A 20174-nucleotide genomic window follows, 5' to 3' on the forward strand; every position below is an offset into this window, starting at 1 on the left:
GCCTGTGTGAAGCTAAACTCTTAGCAAGAAGTCAGCGCAAAGTCCCACTGTTAAAAAAAAGCCATGTACTGAAGCGGATACAATTTCCCAAAGAACACATTAACTGGCCTAAAGAGAAATGGAGAAACATTTTGTGGACTGATGAAAGTAAAATTATTTTTTTGGGGTCCAAGGGCCGCAGACAGTTCATTAGACAATCCCCAAACTCTGCATTCAAGCCACAGTACACTCTGAAGACAGTGAAGCATGGTGGTGCAAGCATCATGATATGGGCAGGTTTCTCTTACTATGGTGCCGGACCTATTTACGCATACCAGGAATCATGGACCAGGTTGCATATATTAAAATAATTGAAGAGGTCATGTTGCCTTACGCTGATGAGGATATGCCCTTGAAATGGGTGTTTCAACAAGGCAGCGACCCTAAACACACCAGTAAACGAGCAAATTCTTGGTTCCAGTCCAAGAAAATTGAGGTTATGGAGCGGCCAGCCTAATCTCCAGACCTTAATCCGATAGAACACTTGTGGTATGATATCAAAAATGCCGTTTCTGAGGCAAAGCCAACAAATGGCAAAAAATTCTGGGATGTAGTCAAAGAATCCTGGGCTAGAATAACAGTTGACAGGTGCCAGAAGTTGGTTGACTCTATGCAACATGGATGTGAAACAGTTCTAAAAAACTGTGGGTATACAACTAAATATTAGGTTAGTGATTCACAGGAATGCTAAATCCTCAGAAAAAGAGAAGACATATTGTGAGTTTGTAAAGACAAATGCAGACACTGCTATTTTTTCGTACAGCCCAATGCTCATTTTCTGTTATTTAAAAATTATCTACATTTCTTTTCATGTTTTGAATTGGAAAACAGTGTGCAATGTTCCCAATGCTGGAAATAAAAACTAGTATAAAGATTTTATGCTTAACTCATGTTTTTGAACACACTGCTATTATTTTGAACACTACTGTAGATTGTGAGTCCTTCCAGGCAGGGTCCTCTCTCTGATCCTGCCCGGACATAGTTTTTGTTCAAGATTATTGTAATTGTTTTTGCTATCTATACCCCTTTTCCACATGTAAAGCGCCATGGAATAAATGGCGCTATAATAATAAATAATAATAATAATGACAATAATTTATCATTTGTGACTTTTTGAAAAGTCACAACATTTTTTGTAAATGTCTTTTTGTCCCCCTTGGAATGATTTTACATTCGCCAGAACAATTTTTGTGTAATTATTGCCATATTTTGCGAAAAGCTTGACTATTTTTTTTTTCAGCTAAAAAGTTGCAAAAGAAAGGTTAAAAGACAAAAGTAAAGATGATTTTGACATTGAGCAAAATTCATGAACCAATGCGCGCCAAGCATTTGATTAAAAAAAAAAAAAGGCAACGAATACCACAAAACAAAAAAGAAAAGTGACTTAAAATAAAAATGCTAATGATGAATCAGGGTCATTGTGTACAGAGAACTCTGGAAATTTACATGTGAGCGACCAAAGTAAAATTATTTATGACCCTTGTAGATTCATTTATCCAATTATTACAATTTTTCCAGAGTTTCAATGTAACATTTATAAGAAACCAATAGACAGGGATGGTTCTGTTCTCCTTCAGGTAAATCATGAGTTTGTTTACATGATAATCGTATTCTTTCTTTATTGTTGGTTCTTCATATTTTTGGCTTTCGGCAGTTTTTCTGCCAGAAACTCTAATTGGTTCCTTGAATCGTATTTTTACGCTCTCTGAAGAGTTGTGGAAGCGGCAACCACCTAATGAGGCAGCGAAGCAATTTCATCATTGTAACCTAGTAGCCGGGCTACGACGCTGGCATTGTACAAAAACTAACAATGTATCAATATTATCTTCACCTCGATGACCTTATTGTACAAAGCGCCTCTGCACTTCTTGTGTACCGTCCTCATGTCTTATCCGAGCAGCAATTATAAAGTTACACACATCTGACTTGTTTCTTTTGTGCTTTACATAAAGAAGGGAATGAAACACTTTTTATTGGCACGGTTAAAACGGATATGACATGTGCCAGGAACAAACAACCCAAGGTAGATGCTGCTCCTGGGCCACTAGATAACTCATCTTTTGAACAACACCTCTATAATCTACTGTGTGGTTCAGCAAGTGTGCAAATATTATACTTTACTTATCTAAGCACTGATTTGGGCTTCAATTGCTTTTTATTAATTAGTCACGTCCAGACAAGTAGGCATCTCCTGTTAGATAATAGGCTGCAAAATCTCACATTTCCTAGAAACCCCCTGCTGGTTCAGTGTCTAGAAAGTTGTAGCAGAAAGGTAAACCAGAACTCCTCTTATTGGGGAGTCTCCTACTTTGGTCTAAGGGGTAAAGTTTCATCTTGGGGAATCTCCTGCTTTGGTCTAAGAGGTCTAAGGGGTAAAGTTTCTTATTGGGGAGTCTCCTACTTTGGTCTAAGGGGTAAAGTTTCATCTTGGGGAATCTCCTACTTTGGTCTAAGAGGTCTAAGGTGTACAGTTTTATCTTGGGAAACCTAATACTTTGGTCTAAGAGGTCTAAGGGGTAAAGTTTCATCTCGGGGAATCTCCTGCTTTGATCTAAGAAGTCTAAGGGGTAAAGTTTCTTTTTGGGAATCTCATACTTTGGTCTAAGAGGTCTAATGGGTAATGTTTCTTCTTGGGGAATCTCCTACTGTGGTCTAACAGGTCTAAGTTGTAAAGTCTCTTCTTGAGGAATCTCCTACTTTGTACTGATGAGGAGCAAGAACCATGAAACAGCTATCTGCAAGTGGTTTTCTGAGTTGTATTTTTTTTTTGTACTCAATGCAATAATAAGAGGTGCAACTTAGCTCAGGTGTACCAAAAATATGTAACAGGGCTCTTCACTATTATGTGCCATATATAATGCTGGTGTGTTATTATTTAGCAGAAGGGCCTTCAGCTTCCCTCAGGCACCAGGACCAGGGTGTGACTGCTGCACCTGCACACCTCCCCCCCCCCCATTGCAGCACCCTATTGGAGGCAACAATGCCAGAAGTCAAAACCAGTAAAGCCAAACCAAAAACTCCATTTGTAGACAGCTGTTTCAGGTTCTTGCTCCTCATCAGAACAAAGTAGGAGATTCCTCAAGAAGAAACTTTACACCTTAGACCTTTTAGAGCAAAGTAGGAGATTCTCCAAGAAGAAACTTTACCCCTTAGAGATTTTACCCCCTAAACCCTGGTAAAAATCATCTCAAATAGCCAATCTCCAATTTTGCACTGAAGAGGGGAAAGAATACCGAAACAGAGGCCTGCAAATGGAGTTTCTGATTTGGCTTATTATCCTAAATCAAGTAGCAAGACTCTAACAAGGGTATTCATTAACTTTTAGGATTGTTGTCTCCAATAGATTGCACTAGAGACCTGGTTCTTTCCATTTTTGAAGAGGCTATTTGCCTAAATTTATTAGGAGGCGAGAGTCAAAACATCAATTTAAGACTGTTGTGTCAAAATCATATAGATCACCGGTAGTAATACATATTACCAATTTATATTAATATTTAAGGGGGTTATCTTCCATAAGAAAAAAAGAGTTTGCTTTTACTTGAAAAAACAGCGTCACCCTTGTCCACAGGCTGTGTCTGGCATTGTGTAATGCACACGCCCGGGCTGAGTGGCGTGTGCGTGTATATGTAGTGATTCCACTGGACCGTGCCGGAGAGTGAATGCCTGGAGGGGCGTAACTAAGTATCCACCCGATACGACCAGGGTCGCACGACGGCATACGACGCCAGTGCACCAAGGAGGAACCGAGCAGAGGGACCAGGTGCTACTCCAGGACAGACCCCGGACACGGCTGTTGACCCACACAGGGGAATACAGGAACAGGCAGGTTAGGCTGGCACACAGACTGCTGGGCATAGGTAGACACGGCTGGTATGCAGACTGGCGGATGCTGGTAAGCATGACTGGTATGCAGGCAGGGAGGTACTGGCAGGTACGACAGGTTGGAGCACCGAGCGGATAGGACCCAGTACAGACTGGGACTCAGGAACAGAACCGCAGATGCGGTGGACAAACAGCAGAGTGAGGCCGCCCAGAGCGGCGAGCAAGAGCAGAACAAGACGAGGCCGTCTGGAGCGGTGAGCGAGAGAAGAGCAGGACAAGGCCGCCTGGAGAGGTGAGCGAGAGAGGAGCAGGACGAGACTGCCGGAGCGGTGAGCGAGAGAGGAGCAGGACGAGACTGCCGAAGCAGCGAGCAAAGGGTCAGAGCAGAGCGAGACTGCCGGAGCAGCGAGCAAAGGGTCAGAGCAGAGCGAGACTGCCGGAGCAGCGAGCAAAGGGTCAGAGCAGAGCGAGACTGCCGGAGCAGCGAGCAAAGGGTCAGAGCAGAGCGAGACTGTCGGAGCAGCGAGCAAAGGGTCAGAGCAGAGCGAGACTGACGGAGCAGCGAGCAAAGGGTCAGAGCAGAGCGAGACTGCCGGAGCAGCGAGCAAAGGGTCAGAGCAGAGCGAGACTGCCGGAGCAGCGAGCAAAGGCAGAGCAGAGGGGACAGGGCTCTGTTCACACGGAACAGACTGGAAGGGAAAGGCAGAACCAGGTACACACAGGATACTTGCAATGAAGTAGCGAGTGGACTCTAAACTCACAAACAGGAGTACAGGGACAACGAGAAGGAGTTAGGTACGGGATCAGGTACGGACATAGAGAAAAACAGGTAACAGGCTAGGAGAGGATTCAGACAAGAACAGACACAGCAACAAGATACAGGAGCGGGTCTAGGTATGCAGCCCCTAGAAGGCGTAACGAAAAGGTTAGGAGCGTGTTCAGACAGGAACAGGCAAGATACAGGAACGGGTCTAGGTATGCGGCCCCTAGAAGGCGGAAAGAACAGGCTAGGAGCGTGTTCACACTGGCCTGGAAATACAGCCTCCAGGATAGGCAGAAGACATCAGGCTAGAAGATAGTTCAGACAGGACACAATTCAGACACGGGAACTGATACCGCAAGGCAGGAAACATAGACAGGACCTGGCACATCAGTGACAGGAAGCCAACTGACAGAACACAATGCTCAGGCATGGATTCCAGGGAGGAGCTGGGTTAAATACCAGGTGACAGACAGCAATAGGCTGAGGACGCACAAGGGGTGTGCCTGCAGCAGCTACAAGAAGCAGGAAGTGATCGGGCGCCGCCCTTAAGCAGCAGAAACAGAGGCAAGCAGACAGCATGGAGGGAAGCCAGGCTAGCAGACTAGACTGGAGATCAAGTGCGCGCTCTTGCACAGTGGGAGATGGACCACTATGCAAGGACGCCGCCAGGTATGTTACACATTGCAGTTTAGCCCAACTCCGAACGATATCAACATCGGTGGTCACTGATTTTCTCTTATAACCTAAGACAAGTCCAACCTGTAGCCACTTTAAAGTGTACCGATTGTCCCTGGCACAGCATGGCGCCATTATTGGGGTTGCCATATAATAGTATTGTTTCTCCCCTTCTCAGAATATGGAACAGATGATGCCCGGAAAATGTAGAAACAGAAGAGATCCGGCACTGACAATAATGTCTCCGACATTTCTCGAGGCCCTAAATCAATATGAAATGTTTGATCTACAATTTTTGAGCGACCATTTGTGGTGTCGCTTTCCCGCTGCCTTATATGTCACTCCGCTGCTACCGAAAACAACTACAATCTCCTTCATCTGCCATCTTCAAGCAAATGTTTTACAGCTACAATATACATCACATGGATCTCTGATCCCAGGACGTGAACACGCAGTATATTAAGTGTGACAAGTAATAAGTAGTTTCATCTACTAGGAGCAGGCCAAGTTCACACTTATACAGTTGTGTCCTTACTTACTTTTTTATGTAATCCGGTTAAGGGCTCTTAATTTTTCAAGAAAGAAAGACTTGACAGGCTGCAATTCACACCCTAACCACTGGGTGGCCGTATATAAACACATACAGCATAATCTTCTCCTCGCAGAGTATCTCAAAATCATATTTTTTGTTTTTTCAAACCCAATACTACTCCATGATGTATTATTATCTGATCACTGCTATTTAACCACTTAAATGCCTCCGTCACACTCTGACAGTGGCCTCTAAGTCATGTGATTCCGGTTCCGGTTCATTCTATGTTGGAGATTTTAAAAACTAAATCAGAATAAAACTTAAAACCAAAATAAAAGAGAACAGTGACTACAAGTAGACATTCATTTTAAGGGGAGAGTCACAAGGCCGTATAACTTGGATGAGGATGTTCGGACTGGCCGTCGGCTCTACCTACCCGAGCCTGACAGCTACATAGAAATAGTACATGTTATAAAACCTTCAATATAGTAATACAAAGACAATGTGAAATCACAGTATCATTTTTACTTATCGGCAGCAACGGCTTTAAAATTTCTTAAAACTTTTTCTACTAGAAATCCTCCATTAAACGCATCATTTACATTGTAACATCTCCCTCAAGAACTTCAGCAGCAACGCACGATTCACTCCATACACCGGCTCCCATTATTATTGTGGTTTTATAGGACATTTAGACTTTTTAGTTAATGAACATTATAACCATTTTATACATAAGCTAAATAAAAGAAAAGTTGACTATTTAGGGAACATGTCACGTTGAACAAGTCGGAGAGCTGAACAGTTTTACATAGACTTGAGCAAAAAAAAAATTTGCAGTACGCAGAGTCCTACGGCCATATCGGTAGTCCGTAGCCAGTGAACCAGAGCACTACAAATCTCCTATGGCATCCCCTGTGCCTCTTCTTATTAGTAGACAGGCATGCGTGCATCGTTCTGCAATACAATGATGTGGTAAGGTCAACTAATCATAAGAGTCGCCGCCAGGGATGCCACCGGAAGGAGGAGGCTTACAAGGCTCTGGACAGACTACAGATGTGGCCACTAGACCAAGGGTCCTGCAAATCTTTTTCGTAAACTCTATTCATGGAAAAAGTTTTTGTAAAACTTTTTTTTTTTAGATAAAAACTTTTCATTTTAAATCCTTCTCATTAGTAGTCAGTTGGCTGTCCTACTCACTATAAACAATTGCCAGGGGCATGCTTATAATTTATAATTAACCGTAACGTAACTCAGAATGGTCCAAAGGGTGGAAAAACCGATTATGCATATTTATCAAAGGTCTCCTTTTTTTGACATACAGTTCAAAACTTTTTTTTATTCTAACCTTAACACTACTACTTCCCCTTGATAAAGCTACACACGAATACAGCGAAACGCGCGTTGGGGTTGCGGTTCACTGTCTGAGGGATGACCCGACTTTATGGGTAAGAATTGATAGCCTAGCTGGAGCTTTTTATGGAGGATATAGGTCAGGTGCATTCAGGCATGAGGGGGTATTAGACATTATGTAGAAACAACAGGTCCTTTATTACTATAAGAGATTTAACTCCCCTGTACCCAGTCCTCCTATTTATATGTACTGCTGTTTTCGCCTGCCCATATTTTGGATTTTCCCTCTTTGTGTGTTTTTGTATTCTGTAATTCCCTTTTCTTTTGGAATAATTATTGTTCTGTCTGTCATTCCATGTATATTTCACTGCTTTTAGCAAGATATTTTGTATCAATAAAAATTAACATTTTAACCTACAAAAACTCCATTTGTTCTCCTTGTTCATAACCTTAACAATTTGAAGAGTTTAAAAAAATATATTAAAGGTTATATATTTACTTTATCACTGAAACCAAATATGGACTCATTTTTTTTTTCTAATCTATTTATATTTGTGATTGTAGATTTTTATATTATTTTATTTTTGGAACATGATTGTGGCTGTCTAACTTATCTGAATAGCTAGTAATAGTTATTCACAGAGGTTTTACAAGCTGATTTCTCCGGGAGAGTGTTGTGGGAATGCTCTGGGAGACGACAGATGAGAAGTGATCTCTACGGATAGGGAGAGTTAGAGTGAAATCTGCAAGATTTCAGGATTATCCGTAATATAGATAATGACCTAGAAATAAAAAAGTATGTAAAAAATATTTTGAACATAAAAAATTGGTTAAAAAAAATAGATTAGGACACAAATAAATGTAAGTAAATGGAATTTTTTTGTGCAGTAAAGCAGAGAGCAGTTCAGTGCTCGGGCTCATTCAGTTCTGCAATAATGTAAATATTCCAGCATATCTTTAAAGGGAACGTGTCATCAGAAAATGATCCAATGTTTAAATCAGTTAATTATTAAAAGTGTATTTGTGTTTACTGTTGTATTTATGTTTTTATTTCCATATTGCTATCTATATAAAAAAAAAACTGTAATCTAGAAAAAAATACACTTACCACTAGACCTTATACTAAATTCATACTCCTCCTTGTTCTGTACAGATGACTTTCCAGCAGTCTCATTATCATCACAGACAGGATTACAGTGACCTCTGTATGCAGTAGATAACACATGATCCACCATTCAGAATAGAGGTGATGTCACAGCCCACCTTCCCCTCCTGTACAATGACTGATAACATCTCTATATACAGTAGATAACACAGGATCCATCATTCACAAAAGGTGATGTCTCAGCTCACCTCCTCCTCCTCCTGTACAATGACTGATAACCCAGGATCCATCATTCACAAAAAATGATGTCACAACTTACCCCCCCCACTCCTGTACAAAGACTAATAACACCTCTACATACAGCAGATAATGCAGGAGCGACCACTCACAAAAGGTGATGTGTCAGATCACCTCCTCCTGTACAGTGACTAATAACACCCATATATACAGTAGAAAACACAGGATCCACCATTCACAATAGGTGATGTCACAGCTCACCTCCACCCTCTCCTTACACAATTGTGTGTTGTGCCATCATCATAAGAGTCTTTCATACTTACGATATTGTCCTGAAGAGATGGCAGAGAGAGGAGTCTTTTGAATCCATATTCCGCTATGATGCCCATCCAGTTGAGCGCTGCCCAGTGCCAGAGATATTCATGGCCTCCGTGCCAGTAACTTACACAGATGAAGGTGGACGCAGTTGATAGCAGCATTCCTCCCAGCCCCGAGTGCGAGCCCCCCATTGGGATGTAAACGTATCTGACGGAAAACATCATGTACAATCATTAGCTGATATCATAGATCAGCCCTTCTGGGAAAACAAGTTGATATATCAATAGGTAAGCACACCACCTTCGCTATGCACTGGCCAAAGTACAGAAGGGGCTGGCTTAGCTATTGAAAAGAGAAGTCAGACAGCTTCCATCACACAAAGCTGCAATGACGTGATTTCTGATTATATCTTTTTTATCATATCAATATCTATATAATAAAAATCTTACCATTTTCACACTGGCCGCTAAACTTAATAACAGATCCATACTTCTTGTTCTGCACAGGTAATTTTTCATCAGTTTCATTATTATCACAAACATATCTTTGTAGATATCTATATCAATTATTCAAAATAGGAGATGTCACAGCTCTCCTCCTCCCCCTCCAGTACAATGACTGATAACACCTCTATATACAGTAGATAACACAGGATCCACCATTCACAATAGGTGATATCACAGCCCACCTCCTCCTCCTCCTGTACAATGACAGATAACACCTCTATACACAGTAGATATCACAGGATTCATCATTCACAAAAGGTGATGTCACAGCTCACCTCCTCCTCCTGTACAATGACGTATAACACCTCTATGCACAATAGATAACACAGGATCCACCATTCATAATAGCTGATGTCACAACTAACCTCCTCCTCCTGTACAATGACAGATAACTCCTCTATATGCAGTAGATAACACAGGATCCACCATTCATAATAGCTGATATCACAGCTCACCTCCTCCTCCTGTACAATGACTGATAACACCTCTATATACTGTAGATAACACAGGATCCACCATTCACAATAGGTGATATCACAGCTCACCTCCTCCTCCTGTACAATGACTGGTAACACCTCCATATACAGTAGATAACAGAGGATATACCATACACAATAGATATCACAGCTCACCTCCTCCTCCTGTACAATGACGTATAACACCTCTATATACAGTAGATAACACAGGATCCACCATTCATAATAGCTGATGTCACAGCTAACCTCCTCCTCCTTTACAATGACTGATAACACCTCTATATACAGTAGATAACACAAGATCCACCATTCACAATAGGTGATATCACAGCCCACCTCCTCCTCCTCCTGTACAATGACAGATAACACCTCTATACACAGTAGATATCACAGGATCCATCATTCACAAAAGGTGATATCACAGCTCATCTCCTCCTCCTGTACAATGACGTATAACACCTCTATATACAATAGATAACACAGGATCCACCATTCATAATAGCTGATGTCACAGCTAACCTCCTCCTCCGGTACAATGACTGATAACTCCTCTATATGCAGTAGATAACACAGGATCCACCATTCATAATAGCTGATATCACAGCTCACCTCCTCCCCCTCCTGTACAATGACTGATAACACCTCTATACACAGTAGATATCACAGTATCCACCATTCACAATAGGTGATGTCACAGCTCACCTCCTCCTCCTGTACAATGATGTATAACACCTCTATGTACAATAGATAACACAGGATCCACCATTCATAATAAGAGATATCACAGCACACCTCCTCCTCATCCTGTACAATGACGTATAACACCTCTATATACAGTAGATAACACAGGATCCACCATTCATAATAGCTGATGTCACAGCTAACCTCCTCCTCCTTTACAATGACTGATAACACCTCTATATACAGTAGATAACACAGGATCCACCATTCATAATAGCTGATGTCACAGCTCACCTCCTCCTTATAATTCTGTACCAGTAGCAGATGAAGTCTATTTATTAATCACACGTCAGGTCACTTATGTAAAACTTCACGTCTGATCTGCCTGAACACGCTTCTTTGACAAAACAAGAGAAAAAGAACAAAAAAAAAGTTGCAATCTAAAAACGAAGGAGCGTTGCTTATTAATTGCTTGATTAACTTTCCCATGAAACCTGACCAGTAATGAGCGACAGAGCAGATTTAGCGTGATTAGATTTTAATAACACAGTACACCGCCGAGCGCACACAGCAAGACGTTGGGGGAAATCAAGTACGCCGCAACTGTATATTATTTGCTCTTCTCGTCTGCATTCAGTTCTCTTCAGTTTGTGGCGTCTGTTTGTGAACAGCATCTGTGTTTCTCACACAACTAAAATCTGGAATCCCCCGGGTGCCCGACGCGCGCTAATTAAATGCATCAGACCTAATTCTTGCTAAAAAATGAACTTCTCTTCTGATGAACGCATCCATCTTGCTTCAAGGTAAGATTGTATCCTAAAAATTTGGCTATGTTCACACACAACATTTTTGCAGTGTTCATTTCTGCTGTTTTTTTCGCTGTATTTTTGCAGTATACATGTGTGATTTTTCTACAGCACGTTTAATAAACTTAGGGGTTTTATTACACCATTTTTGCACTTGCATGGCCTTAGGATATGTGCACACGTCAAGTATTTGCTGCAGACTTTTCAGCATCAGAAACCGAACTCTTGGCAGGAAAAACGCTGCATAAATCACACGTGTTTTTGTGTACATTTTTTGTGCATTTTTATATGCTTTTTTTTTTTTACAGTCATTAGAATAGGTGAAAAACGCTGCAGAAAACGCTGAAAGAACTGACAAGCTGCAGATATGAAACGGCTTCAAATCTGCAAGGAAAAAATAAGCAACATGTGCATGAGATTTCAGAAATCTCATTCACTTTGCTGCTACTGTAAAATGCAGTGTTTTTCACAGCAGAAACATGCAAAAAAAAACGAATCAAAAATATGGTGTGAACAAACCTTTAGGGAATGTGTCATCAGAAAACAAGCTATTGCTTTAATAACGATTTTATGGAAAAGCTATTTTTTGTGAATTTTTGGTGATTTTTTTTCCTTAATTTTCCATATCAATATTTATATATAAAAGTTTATAACCCGCCATTTTCCTTTTTCCTGACCAGTCATATCTTCAGGTTTTATCATACATGCACTTTTAACGGCTCTAATAAGTGTTCTCATTTGGATATATTATCCTTTTTGCCTCTTTTTTTCGCAATAGATGGGGTTACATTTTTATGTCATTTTAATATTTCTTTTTTTTTTACTGATAGGGGAGAATCCAACAAAAACAGGAAATACATGTCTATTTTTCACATTTTTTTGTTTTAACATTTTTGACAACCACAAAGTACTGCAAATAAAAAAAAAACTTTTTTAATTGCAATCCCGTTTCCATGGCAATTATTTTTTATGTATTGAACTTTTTGTTTCGATGGGGGCAAGGCTAGAAACAGCAATTTAGACTGGCAGTGTCTCTTTTTTATATTTTGTTTTATTTATATTTTTTTCTGCCTCTATTAATTTTTGTTTTTCATTTATTTTTTAAATTACCTTTTCAGGGGCATGTTAACCTGTTAGTACATTATTTTCATTGCTGATTAACCCTGCAACTGGAGCTGGTGTATTAGCCCCAGCTACAAAGGAAATTCATCGTCTTCCCTGCATAGCAAAACTGGCTGGTTCTCTTAGGGCCCAGAAGCTCCTGCTCTCTCCCTACAACCAGTGACCACATGATTACAGGATCCAGAGGAGGAAACACTTTTAGTGCTTCCAAATCTATATACACAAGCACTGGTACAGCTTGTGTATATACAAGGATCAAGAGGGCAAACATGGTAATTAACCATGTCTGCCTTCTCTGTGGGAAGTCTGGCTGTGTCTGTCAGCTGCCTCTTCAACTCTGTGAACTGCTTACTCTGCAATAACGTTTTAGAACATCAGTACAAAGTAAAGAGTGGACTGCCCGGATGTTTATAATCTATGGGCAGTACAGAAGTAGTTGAGAAAAAAATACTATATTCTTATAGCTTTTACTCTCATTATTAGCACAGGCAGGTTTACAATGACCAGTAACACCTCTATACAAATAATACCATTTACAATAGTTGATGGTCACAGGTTGCCTCCTCCTCTTCCCTGTACAATGACCTCTGCACAGGTCACAGAGCATACCCACAACACTTTCCAATAGAAGTCAATTAAAATCTCTTAGTCTACAAGTTCCTATTGTCCATGTGGCCACTGTAAAGCATATATCTGAATATTGTTATTTGCAGTGCTTAAAATCTTGCAACTAAAAAATACAACTAAAAAAAGAAAATAAATCCTAAAATAAAAACAGATTAGAAATAAATAATATTTTACTATCTGGTTTTAATTAGTAAAGATATGGTTGAAAACATTCCTTTCCGAATGTCATTTTCAGGCCACCAGTAATGACAGCCTTTCTTTAGGATAGGCCATCAATGGGGGTTTTATTCCTGTCGACTATGAGGAAGATGGAGGCAACACATCTTCTTCATTGTAGTGTAAACCCGTGGATGTGGACCTCAGTAATCAAACATTGATGAACTGGTCTGAAGATAATACTACCATATATTCCCTGACTGATTTTCACATGTGTACCTGATTTTTGTCGAGTTATTTTATTTTTATTTTTGCACCATATTCATTTCTCCATTTTTGCAATTTTTAAAGTCATTTTTTTTATGTGTCCATGTGTTTTTTTTTCTGCCATTGTGTTTCGTAGATGCTTTTGCCGGATTCATTATCTGCGACTTTTGAAAAGTAACAAAGTTTGGCGCAAATTTAGTCCAGACCCGCCCCCATAAAAGATCGTATACTTGCCTGAAACTCACTGATCAGACAGTACTGGTGTCGGCGGCTGCCGGACGGAAGTACTCACTTGCGGACCTGCTCCGTCTTCAGGAAGTGGTTGTGGCAGGGTACTGCACATCTACCTCCTATTCAAATCAACAAGAGGCGGATGTGTAGTACCCTGCGGCGCCACGATCAGAAGACGACCAGCTCCACAAGTGAGTACTTCAGGATGGAGGCCGCCACCGCTAACAGCTGATCAGCAGGGGGAGCCCAGTGGCAGACCCCGGCCGATCAGACATTGATGATCTATCCTAAGGATAGGCCATCAATGTAAAAGTAGTCGACAACCTCTTTAATTATGAAAAAAATAGAATCTAACATTTTTGAATATTTTAGTTTATTCAGAAGAAAATGTGCAGAAATCCCGGCACTTACAGCCTCGGCTGCTATCACTGAGGTTATTAATGATCGTTTGAGGAAGGTTCTGCTGCTGAATTCACTTGGGCAAATCATCCAGATCCACTGCAGCCAGCTCCTGTGTAATCACCGACCAATGACATCCCAGATGTGGAGACAAGTCTGGAGACTCTGCAGGCCATGGTAGCACGTATAGACCACACAGCCTGCTCACAGTAGCACCAGCAACATGCAGCCTGGTGTTGTGGTGTGGATAATCGGTTCCTGGGATCATTACCATTGGTGCAACCACAGGGGCCCTAGATGTAAGGGGGTCCAGTTCCACCTCCAAAGCAGCAAAATGCTTCTGTCACAATCACATACAGTTATATGAAAAAGTTTGGGCACCCCTATTAATCTTAAGCTTAATGTTTTATAAAAATTGGTGTTTTTGCAACAGCTATTTCAGTTTGATATATGTAATAACTGTTGGACACAGTAATGTTTCTGCCTTGAAATGAGGTTTATTGTACTAACAGAAAATGTGCAATCTGCATTCAAACAAAATTTGACAGGTGCATAAGTATGGGCACCCTTATCATTTTCTTGTTTTAAATACTCCTACCTGCTTTTTACTGACTTACTAAAGCACTTTTTTTGGTTTTGTAACCTCATTGAGCTTTGAACTTCATAGCCAGGTGTATGCAATCATGAGAAAAGCTACTTAAAGTGGCCACTTGAAAGTTGTGGCCACTGAAATAGCTGTTGCAAAAACACCAATTTTTATAAAACATTAAGCTTAAGATTAATAGGGGTGCCCAAACTTTTTCATATAACTGTAAGTGCTGCACTATGGAGAACTTTTGGGACGCAAAGGGCTCATATACTGTTCTTGCAAAGGGACCCTCTTTTATCTGTGTCTACACTTGCCTGGGACACTTTGGAAAAATGGCCGCACCACTGATTCCACCACCAAATCAATGTAACGCCGAGCCGTTAGTGCACCTGGAGTGAATCCTACATGGGTCTGCTGACTGTACATTATGCTACCAACTCCATAATCCTGGGCACTGGTGGACACAGGCAGAAGAACAATATATGGGCCTTTTGCAGCCCAAGAGTTCCTAAAAATGCAAAATTGCACCTGTTTGGAGGTAGAAATGTGCTCCCTTACCTCTTTGGCCCCTGTGCACCAATAATATGTCCGCCCCAATTACCCGAAGTAGGAGCGGTGTGATGTTCCCTCAGGGAGGCATTCGTACCCTTATTGGGCGTGACTTGTCTGCACTGTTGTGCGTCATTGTCTGGATGTCTTCCAACCTGCTGGGCGCTGTAGTTTTTGGATGCACCGTGCACATTTTAACCTTAGCAGCCTCTTCTGACTGCCGGATCCAGCCATTCCCACACACCATAATTGCACTCCAGTTAAGCGAGCAGCATTAGCGTCGGTTTGCTCTTATCCCTGGTGGTTTTTCTAGTAAGGAAATCCTCTCATCGCTCGCCACGATGTAAAAAAAAGGATAATCCTATCAAAATGCTTGCAGGAGCTTTGAGAGTCGTAATGGAAAATAATTAAGAAGGAAAAATTCCAATCAATACTAATCAGCCTCAGCTGCTGCGCGTTCCTTCACCGCGCCTCAATAATACGCTTTAGTCTATTGTGCGGCAGCCGGGTGTTGGCGCAGACGCAGTGAGACGGGCGGCCTAATGAAGCAGACAACACTAGTAATTAGTTTTGTCACGGCTCCAAACAGAATTCGCATTGCAACAATTTCTATTTCTTAGCCAATTATGCTACATTAATCTGCGTCCAAATATGAGAAACAGAAGAGTGCGAGGCATATTAACGAGTCTGGGGAAATACAGCAGGATGAGACGGGAGAGCGCCGAACGGCAGACGCCGCGGTTTAATGCCGTGCCAGGTTTTTCTATATTTTATAAACAGTAGTTCAGTAACAGATGATTTTCTTCGCACCTTGTTACATCATCTCGATTCATTGGCAATTTTTCAGCATTGAGACTGATTTTTTTTTCCCATTAGGCCATGTTCCCACGCAGCATAAATGCGGAGTTTTTTTTTTTCATGCAGAAATTCGGCTGCATTTAACAGGTCGAGAGAAGTGGATGTGATTTCATGACAACTCCGATGCACTGCGCGTTTAAAGATGCTGTTAAACTGCGTGATTTGTTGGTGCGTTTTTTTCCCGAAAGGCTTCTAAGTTTTTAAGTGTAGAACCCCAGCATTAAAAAACAAAAAAACAACTGCATCAAATCTACAGCAAAAATGCAAAAAAAGGTAAAATTAATAATAAAAAAAAAATTGGAAAAAAAACAATAATTAGAGTAGATTAGAGTGGATTTCTACTATGCGTTTTGGTGCAGACACTACAGATAAAATACAGTGGGAAGAAGGAAAAGCAATTCTGGAAACATGAGCTTTGATGTCAAGCCACAGACATCTGGGCCTCCCCAGAGATTGACATCCATAGAGGGACATGAGACTTAAAGAGAATCTGTCAACAAGTTTTTGTCAACCCAGCATGATGTAGGGGCAGAGACCCTGATTCCAGTGATGTGTCACTTACTTTACTGGCTGCTGCAGTTTTGATTAAAAAACATTTTCTCTGCTGCAGATCTAGCAGAGCTTTGAATACTGAGCTCTGTACAATAATAAATATACAATCACCCACACAGCTGATTGGCAAGTTTCTGCCTATGCACAGTGTACACAGAAAGTGGCAAATCAGTGGTGGAGGAGTGGTTGGACCAAGTAGTGTTTCACTGACAATCTCCTGCTGATAAAACAGTAATTTTACAAAAACTACACTAAGCAGCCTACTAAGTGACACATCGCTGGAATCAGGGTCTCTGTCTCTATATTATGCTGCTCTCAGATTAGGTAGCAAAAACCTTGTGTCAAATTCCCTTTAAATGGGCTAAACCCAATTTTTTGGGGACTATTTGATCATGTAATGTGTATGCTTCGCTACAGTTCATACTTCCTATTGTGACAGAGTCACTGGTGATATATGTGAGACGAGATATGTTTCACTGCGGCTGTTAGCTTCAGTGAACTGAACCTTGACGTTTTCTCCAGCATGTTATGTTCTGGGGGGTTAAACCACCATTTTAAAAGGGCTTGTTTTTTTGTGAATGACTAAAGAGCGGGAGGGAGGTCATTCACCATATCTCCACCTCAAGGGTGTGGGTGGGAAAGTTAAATGCTCAGTCACTGTTTTTTTTTGCTGGTGTGGTTTGGAGAAGGAAGTCTCCAGACTGTGAGTGGAGGCCAGAGAGATCCACAGAAGGACTCTGTTGAACTGTCTTGTGTTAGACGGAGTGGGCGGAAGCTCGCTCCCTTATGAACTGTGCTATACTTTATATTTTTATTTTTCAGTTATCCCGGAGAGGTCGTGTTTATTTTGTGGAACCCTGATGATGTATATTAATAAACCCGCAGGAAGTTTAAGCGGACACGCCAGATAAGGAGGAGATGCCGACTGTCCCTACAGTTGATGAGGACAGCGAATTTGAAATTTCACGCATTTTAGATTCTAGGTGGCTCAGAGGAGGGTTACAGTATCTCGTGTCCTGGAAAGGATTCGGTCCCAGGGATAATTCTTGGGTGAAAGCTGAGGATGTGTCGGCCTCAAGGCTGATTAAAGCTTTTCACAGGAGATCCCGAATAAGACTCGGCCGAGAGGATCCGGAGGATCCTCATAAAAGGGGAGGTACTGTTAGAATATGTTTCTTTGGGACCATCCGCCATTTTGTTGTGGTTTTCTGGCAGTTGGTCTTTTTCCCTTGGTGTTGGTTTTGACTAAGGTCAGGTAAATGTATCACCCTTTATTACCCAGCACCTGCCTCCTAGTCCTTGCCGGACAACAGTGTTAATCTGCGAGAGTTCTGGCTAGGAGGTTTCGTAGTAGTACTTTCTGTGTTTAGTTCTGTGCAGGTCTTGGATCCTCTAGTTCTGCCTGCTGGGATTTCTGTATTCCCTTTTTCGTTTCTGCAGCTTCCTCTAGTTTCCTGCTAGGAGGTCACCTGTTTGTTTTTTCCCAGTCCTTAGTTCTTTCAGGGTCTCCTTTCCCTCTTGCTTTAGGTCTTCTTTTGAGTTTAGTCTAGGAAACGTCAGTGGGTCTATTCGCTAGAAATAGGTTGCCCACTCCACCGTAGGGCTTCAGTCTAGTCCTAGTGCAGGGACAGCTTTTCCCTATTCTGCCCTAGTGTTGAGTTGCAGTTCCGTAACAGTTTGGCCGGCCAATATTATATATATATATATATATATAAAAAATCCTCATCCGGATTCCTTCAGTATGAACAGTGTCCAGGAGCTTGCACAGCGCCTGCAAGGGTTAACTCTGGAAGTAGCCAGTCTGCAACAACACGTGAGTAATTGCCCTGAAGCATGCCCTGATGAACCGAAGGTAGGATTACCTGAGTTTTTTTCTGGTAAACGGCAGGAATTTTTTACGTTTAAAAATGCATGTTTACTATATTTTTGGCTTAGACCTGGGTCCTCAGGGAGTGGATTACAACGTATGGGGGTTATTATGTCTTTATTGCGAGGCGAACCCCAAATCTAGGCATTTTCTTTACATCCTAATGATCCTGGTTTGACGTCAGTAGAAGCATTTTTTACTGCAATGGGGTTGTTATATGATGATCCTGATCAGGTCACATCAGCTGAGGCAGAGCTCAGGCGGCTTAAACAGGGTTCTGGTGAGGCTGAGAAGTATTGCACCCTGTTCAGACGATGGTCCGCAGAGGTCAGATGGAATGACCCAGCACTCAAGAGTCAGTTTCTGGCTGGTTTGAATGAAAGGGTTAAAGATTTGCTCATTGCATATCCTGCACCTGCCACTTTGGAAACAGCTATGCAGCTACCTATCCGTGTGGATAGAAGATTGAGAGCCAGGCAGAGTGAAGAGAAGACTCTTTTAATGTTGGACCCCGTCTCTCAGTCTAGTCTCGCCGTCAGCGGGGAACCGATGCAAGTTCCCAGGAAAGGGAGAGGAGGTTCTCTTTGAGGCTTTGTTTGTATTGTGGTAAGGCTGACCCTTTTATTAAGCAATGCGAGGCTCGCATAAGGAAGTAAAAAAAAAAAAAAGGGTCAGCAGGAGCAACTCTCCTATTCGTATAGCATTTTTACGTTCCGCAGGAGTGTTTTTATCTGGTAATACCACCTATCGTGGTCATTCCATTGATTTTCAGGTAATGGTTGATTGTGGCACTGCTCTTAATTTGATAGATCAACGATTTCTAGTCAAGTATAAGTTTGTTTCTGAACCTTTGTTGTCTCCTTTCCCTGTTGTGGCAATTGATAACACCCCCCTGGAGCATGGGCGCATTTCTCGGAAGGTCACCTGGTTCCCACTAATTATGAATATGGAACATAAAGAGCGTATAGACTTATTTGTACTTGCTAATTTGCCTGCTCCAGTGGTCCTGGGTTTACCCAGGTTAAAGGTGCACAATCCATAGTTGGACTGGTCATCTAGTACTATAAGGTCCTGGGGTCAGGGGTGTTATGGTAAATGCTGTAATGTTCACATTGCTGCAGTTTTTAAGAGGGAGCTACCTGAAGCCATTCAGGATTTCTGGAGGGTATTTTCAGAAGTTGAGTCGCAAGCTCTACCGCCCCATAGAGAGTACGATATCGCTATTGAGTTCGTCCCAGGTACTACACTCCCTAAGAGTCATTTATTTAATCTGACGATTCCCGAGAGGGAGGCTTTAAAGGAGTACCTACAGACTAGTTTAGCTGCAGGTGATATAAGACCCTCTAAGTCCCCTGTGGCTGTAGGATTCTTTTTTGTTAAAAAGAAGGATGGGGGTCTTAGGCCGTGTTTGGATTTTCGGGAGATTAATAAGATCACTGTGCGCAATCCTTACCTGTTGCCGCTGATTCCGGATTTGTTTAATCAACTAACCGGAGCAAAGTAGTTTTCTAAGATTGACCTTCTAGGGGCATATAATTTGTTGCCGGTGAAGAAGGGCGATGAATGGAAGACAGCTTTTAATACCCTGGAGGGTCATTTTGAGCGCCTGGTGATGCCTTTTGGCCTTACTAACGCGCCTGCGTTTTT

At 41.6% G+C, this 20174-nt stretch overlaps 1 protein-coding gene across 4 annotated transcripts in view; it reads right to left on the bottom strand.

Annotated features, from left to right (window-relative positions):
* Positions 1-20174, bottom strand: part of HHAT (hedgehog acyltransferase) — a 411417-nt gene that overhangs the window by 181100 nt on the left and 210143 nt on the right. For all 4 annotated transcript variants that reach the window (XM_073671998.1, XM_073671996.1, XM_073671997.1 and 1 more), the window contains one exon: positions 8847-9048. In XM_073671998.1, the coding sequence (XP_073528099.1) occupies positions 8847-9048 (202 nt within the window). The remainder of the gene's footprint in view (positions 1-8846; positions 9049-20174) is intronic.

The sequence above is a fragment of the Phyllobates terribilis genome, unplaced genomic scaffold (genome assembly GCF_046119375.1).
Source record: "Phyllobates terribilis strain yellow unplaced genomic scaffold, ASM4611937v1 Scaffold_3__8_contigs__length_932513732, whole genome shotgun sequence".
NCBI classification, from domain to species: domain Eukaryota; kingdom Metazoa; phylum Chordata; class Amphibia; order Anura; family Dendrobatidae; genus Phyllobates; species Phyllobates terribilis.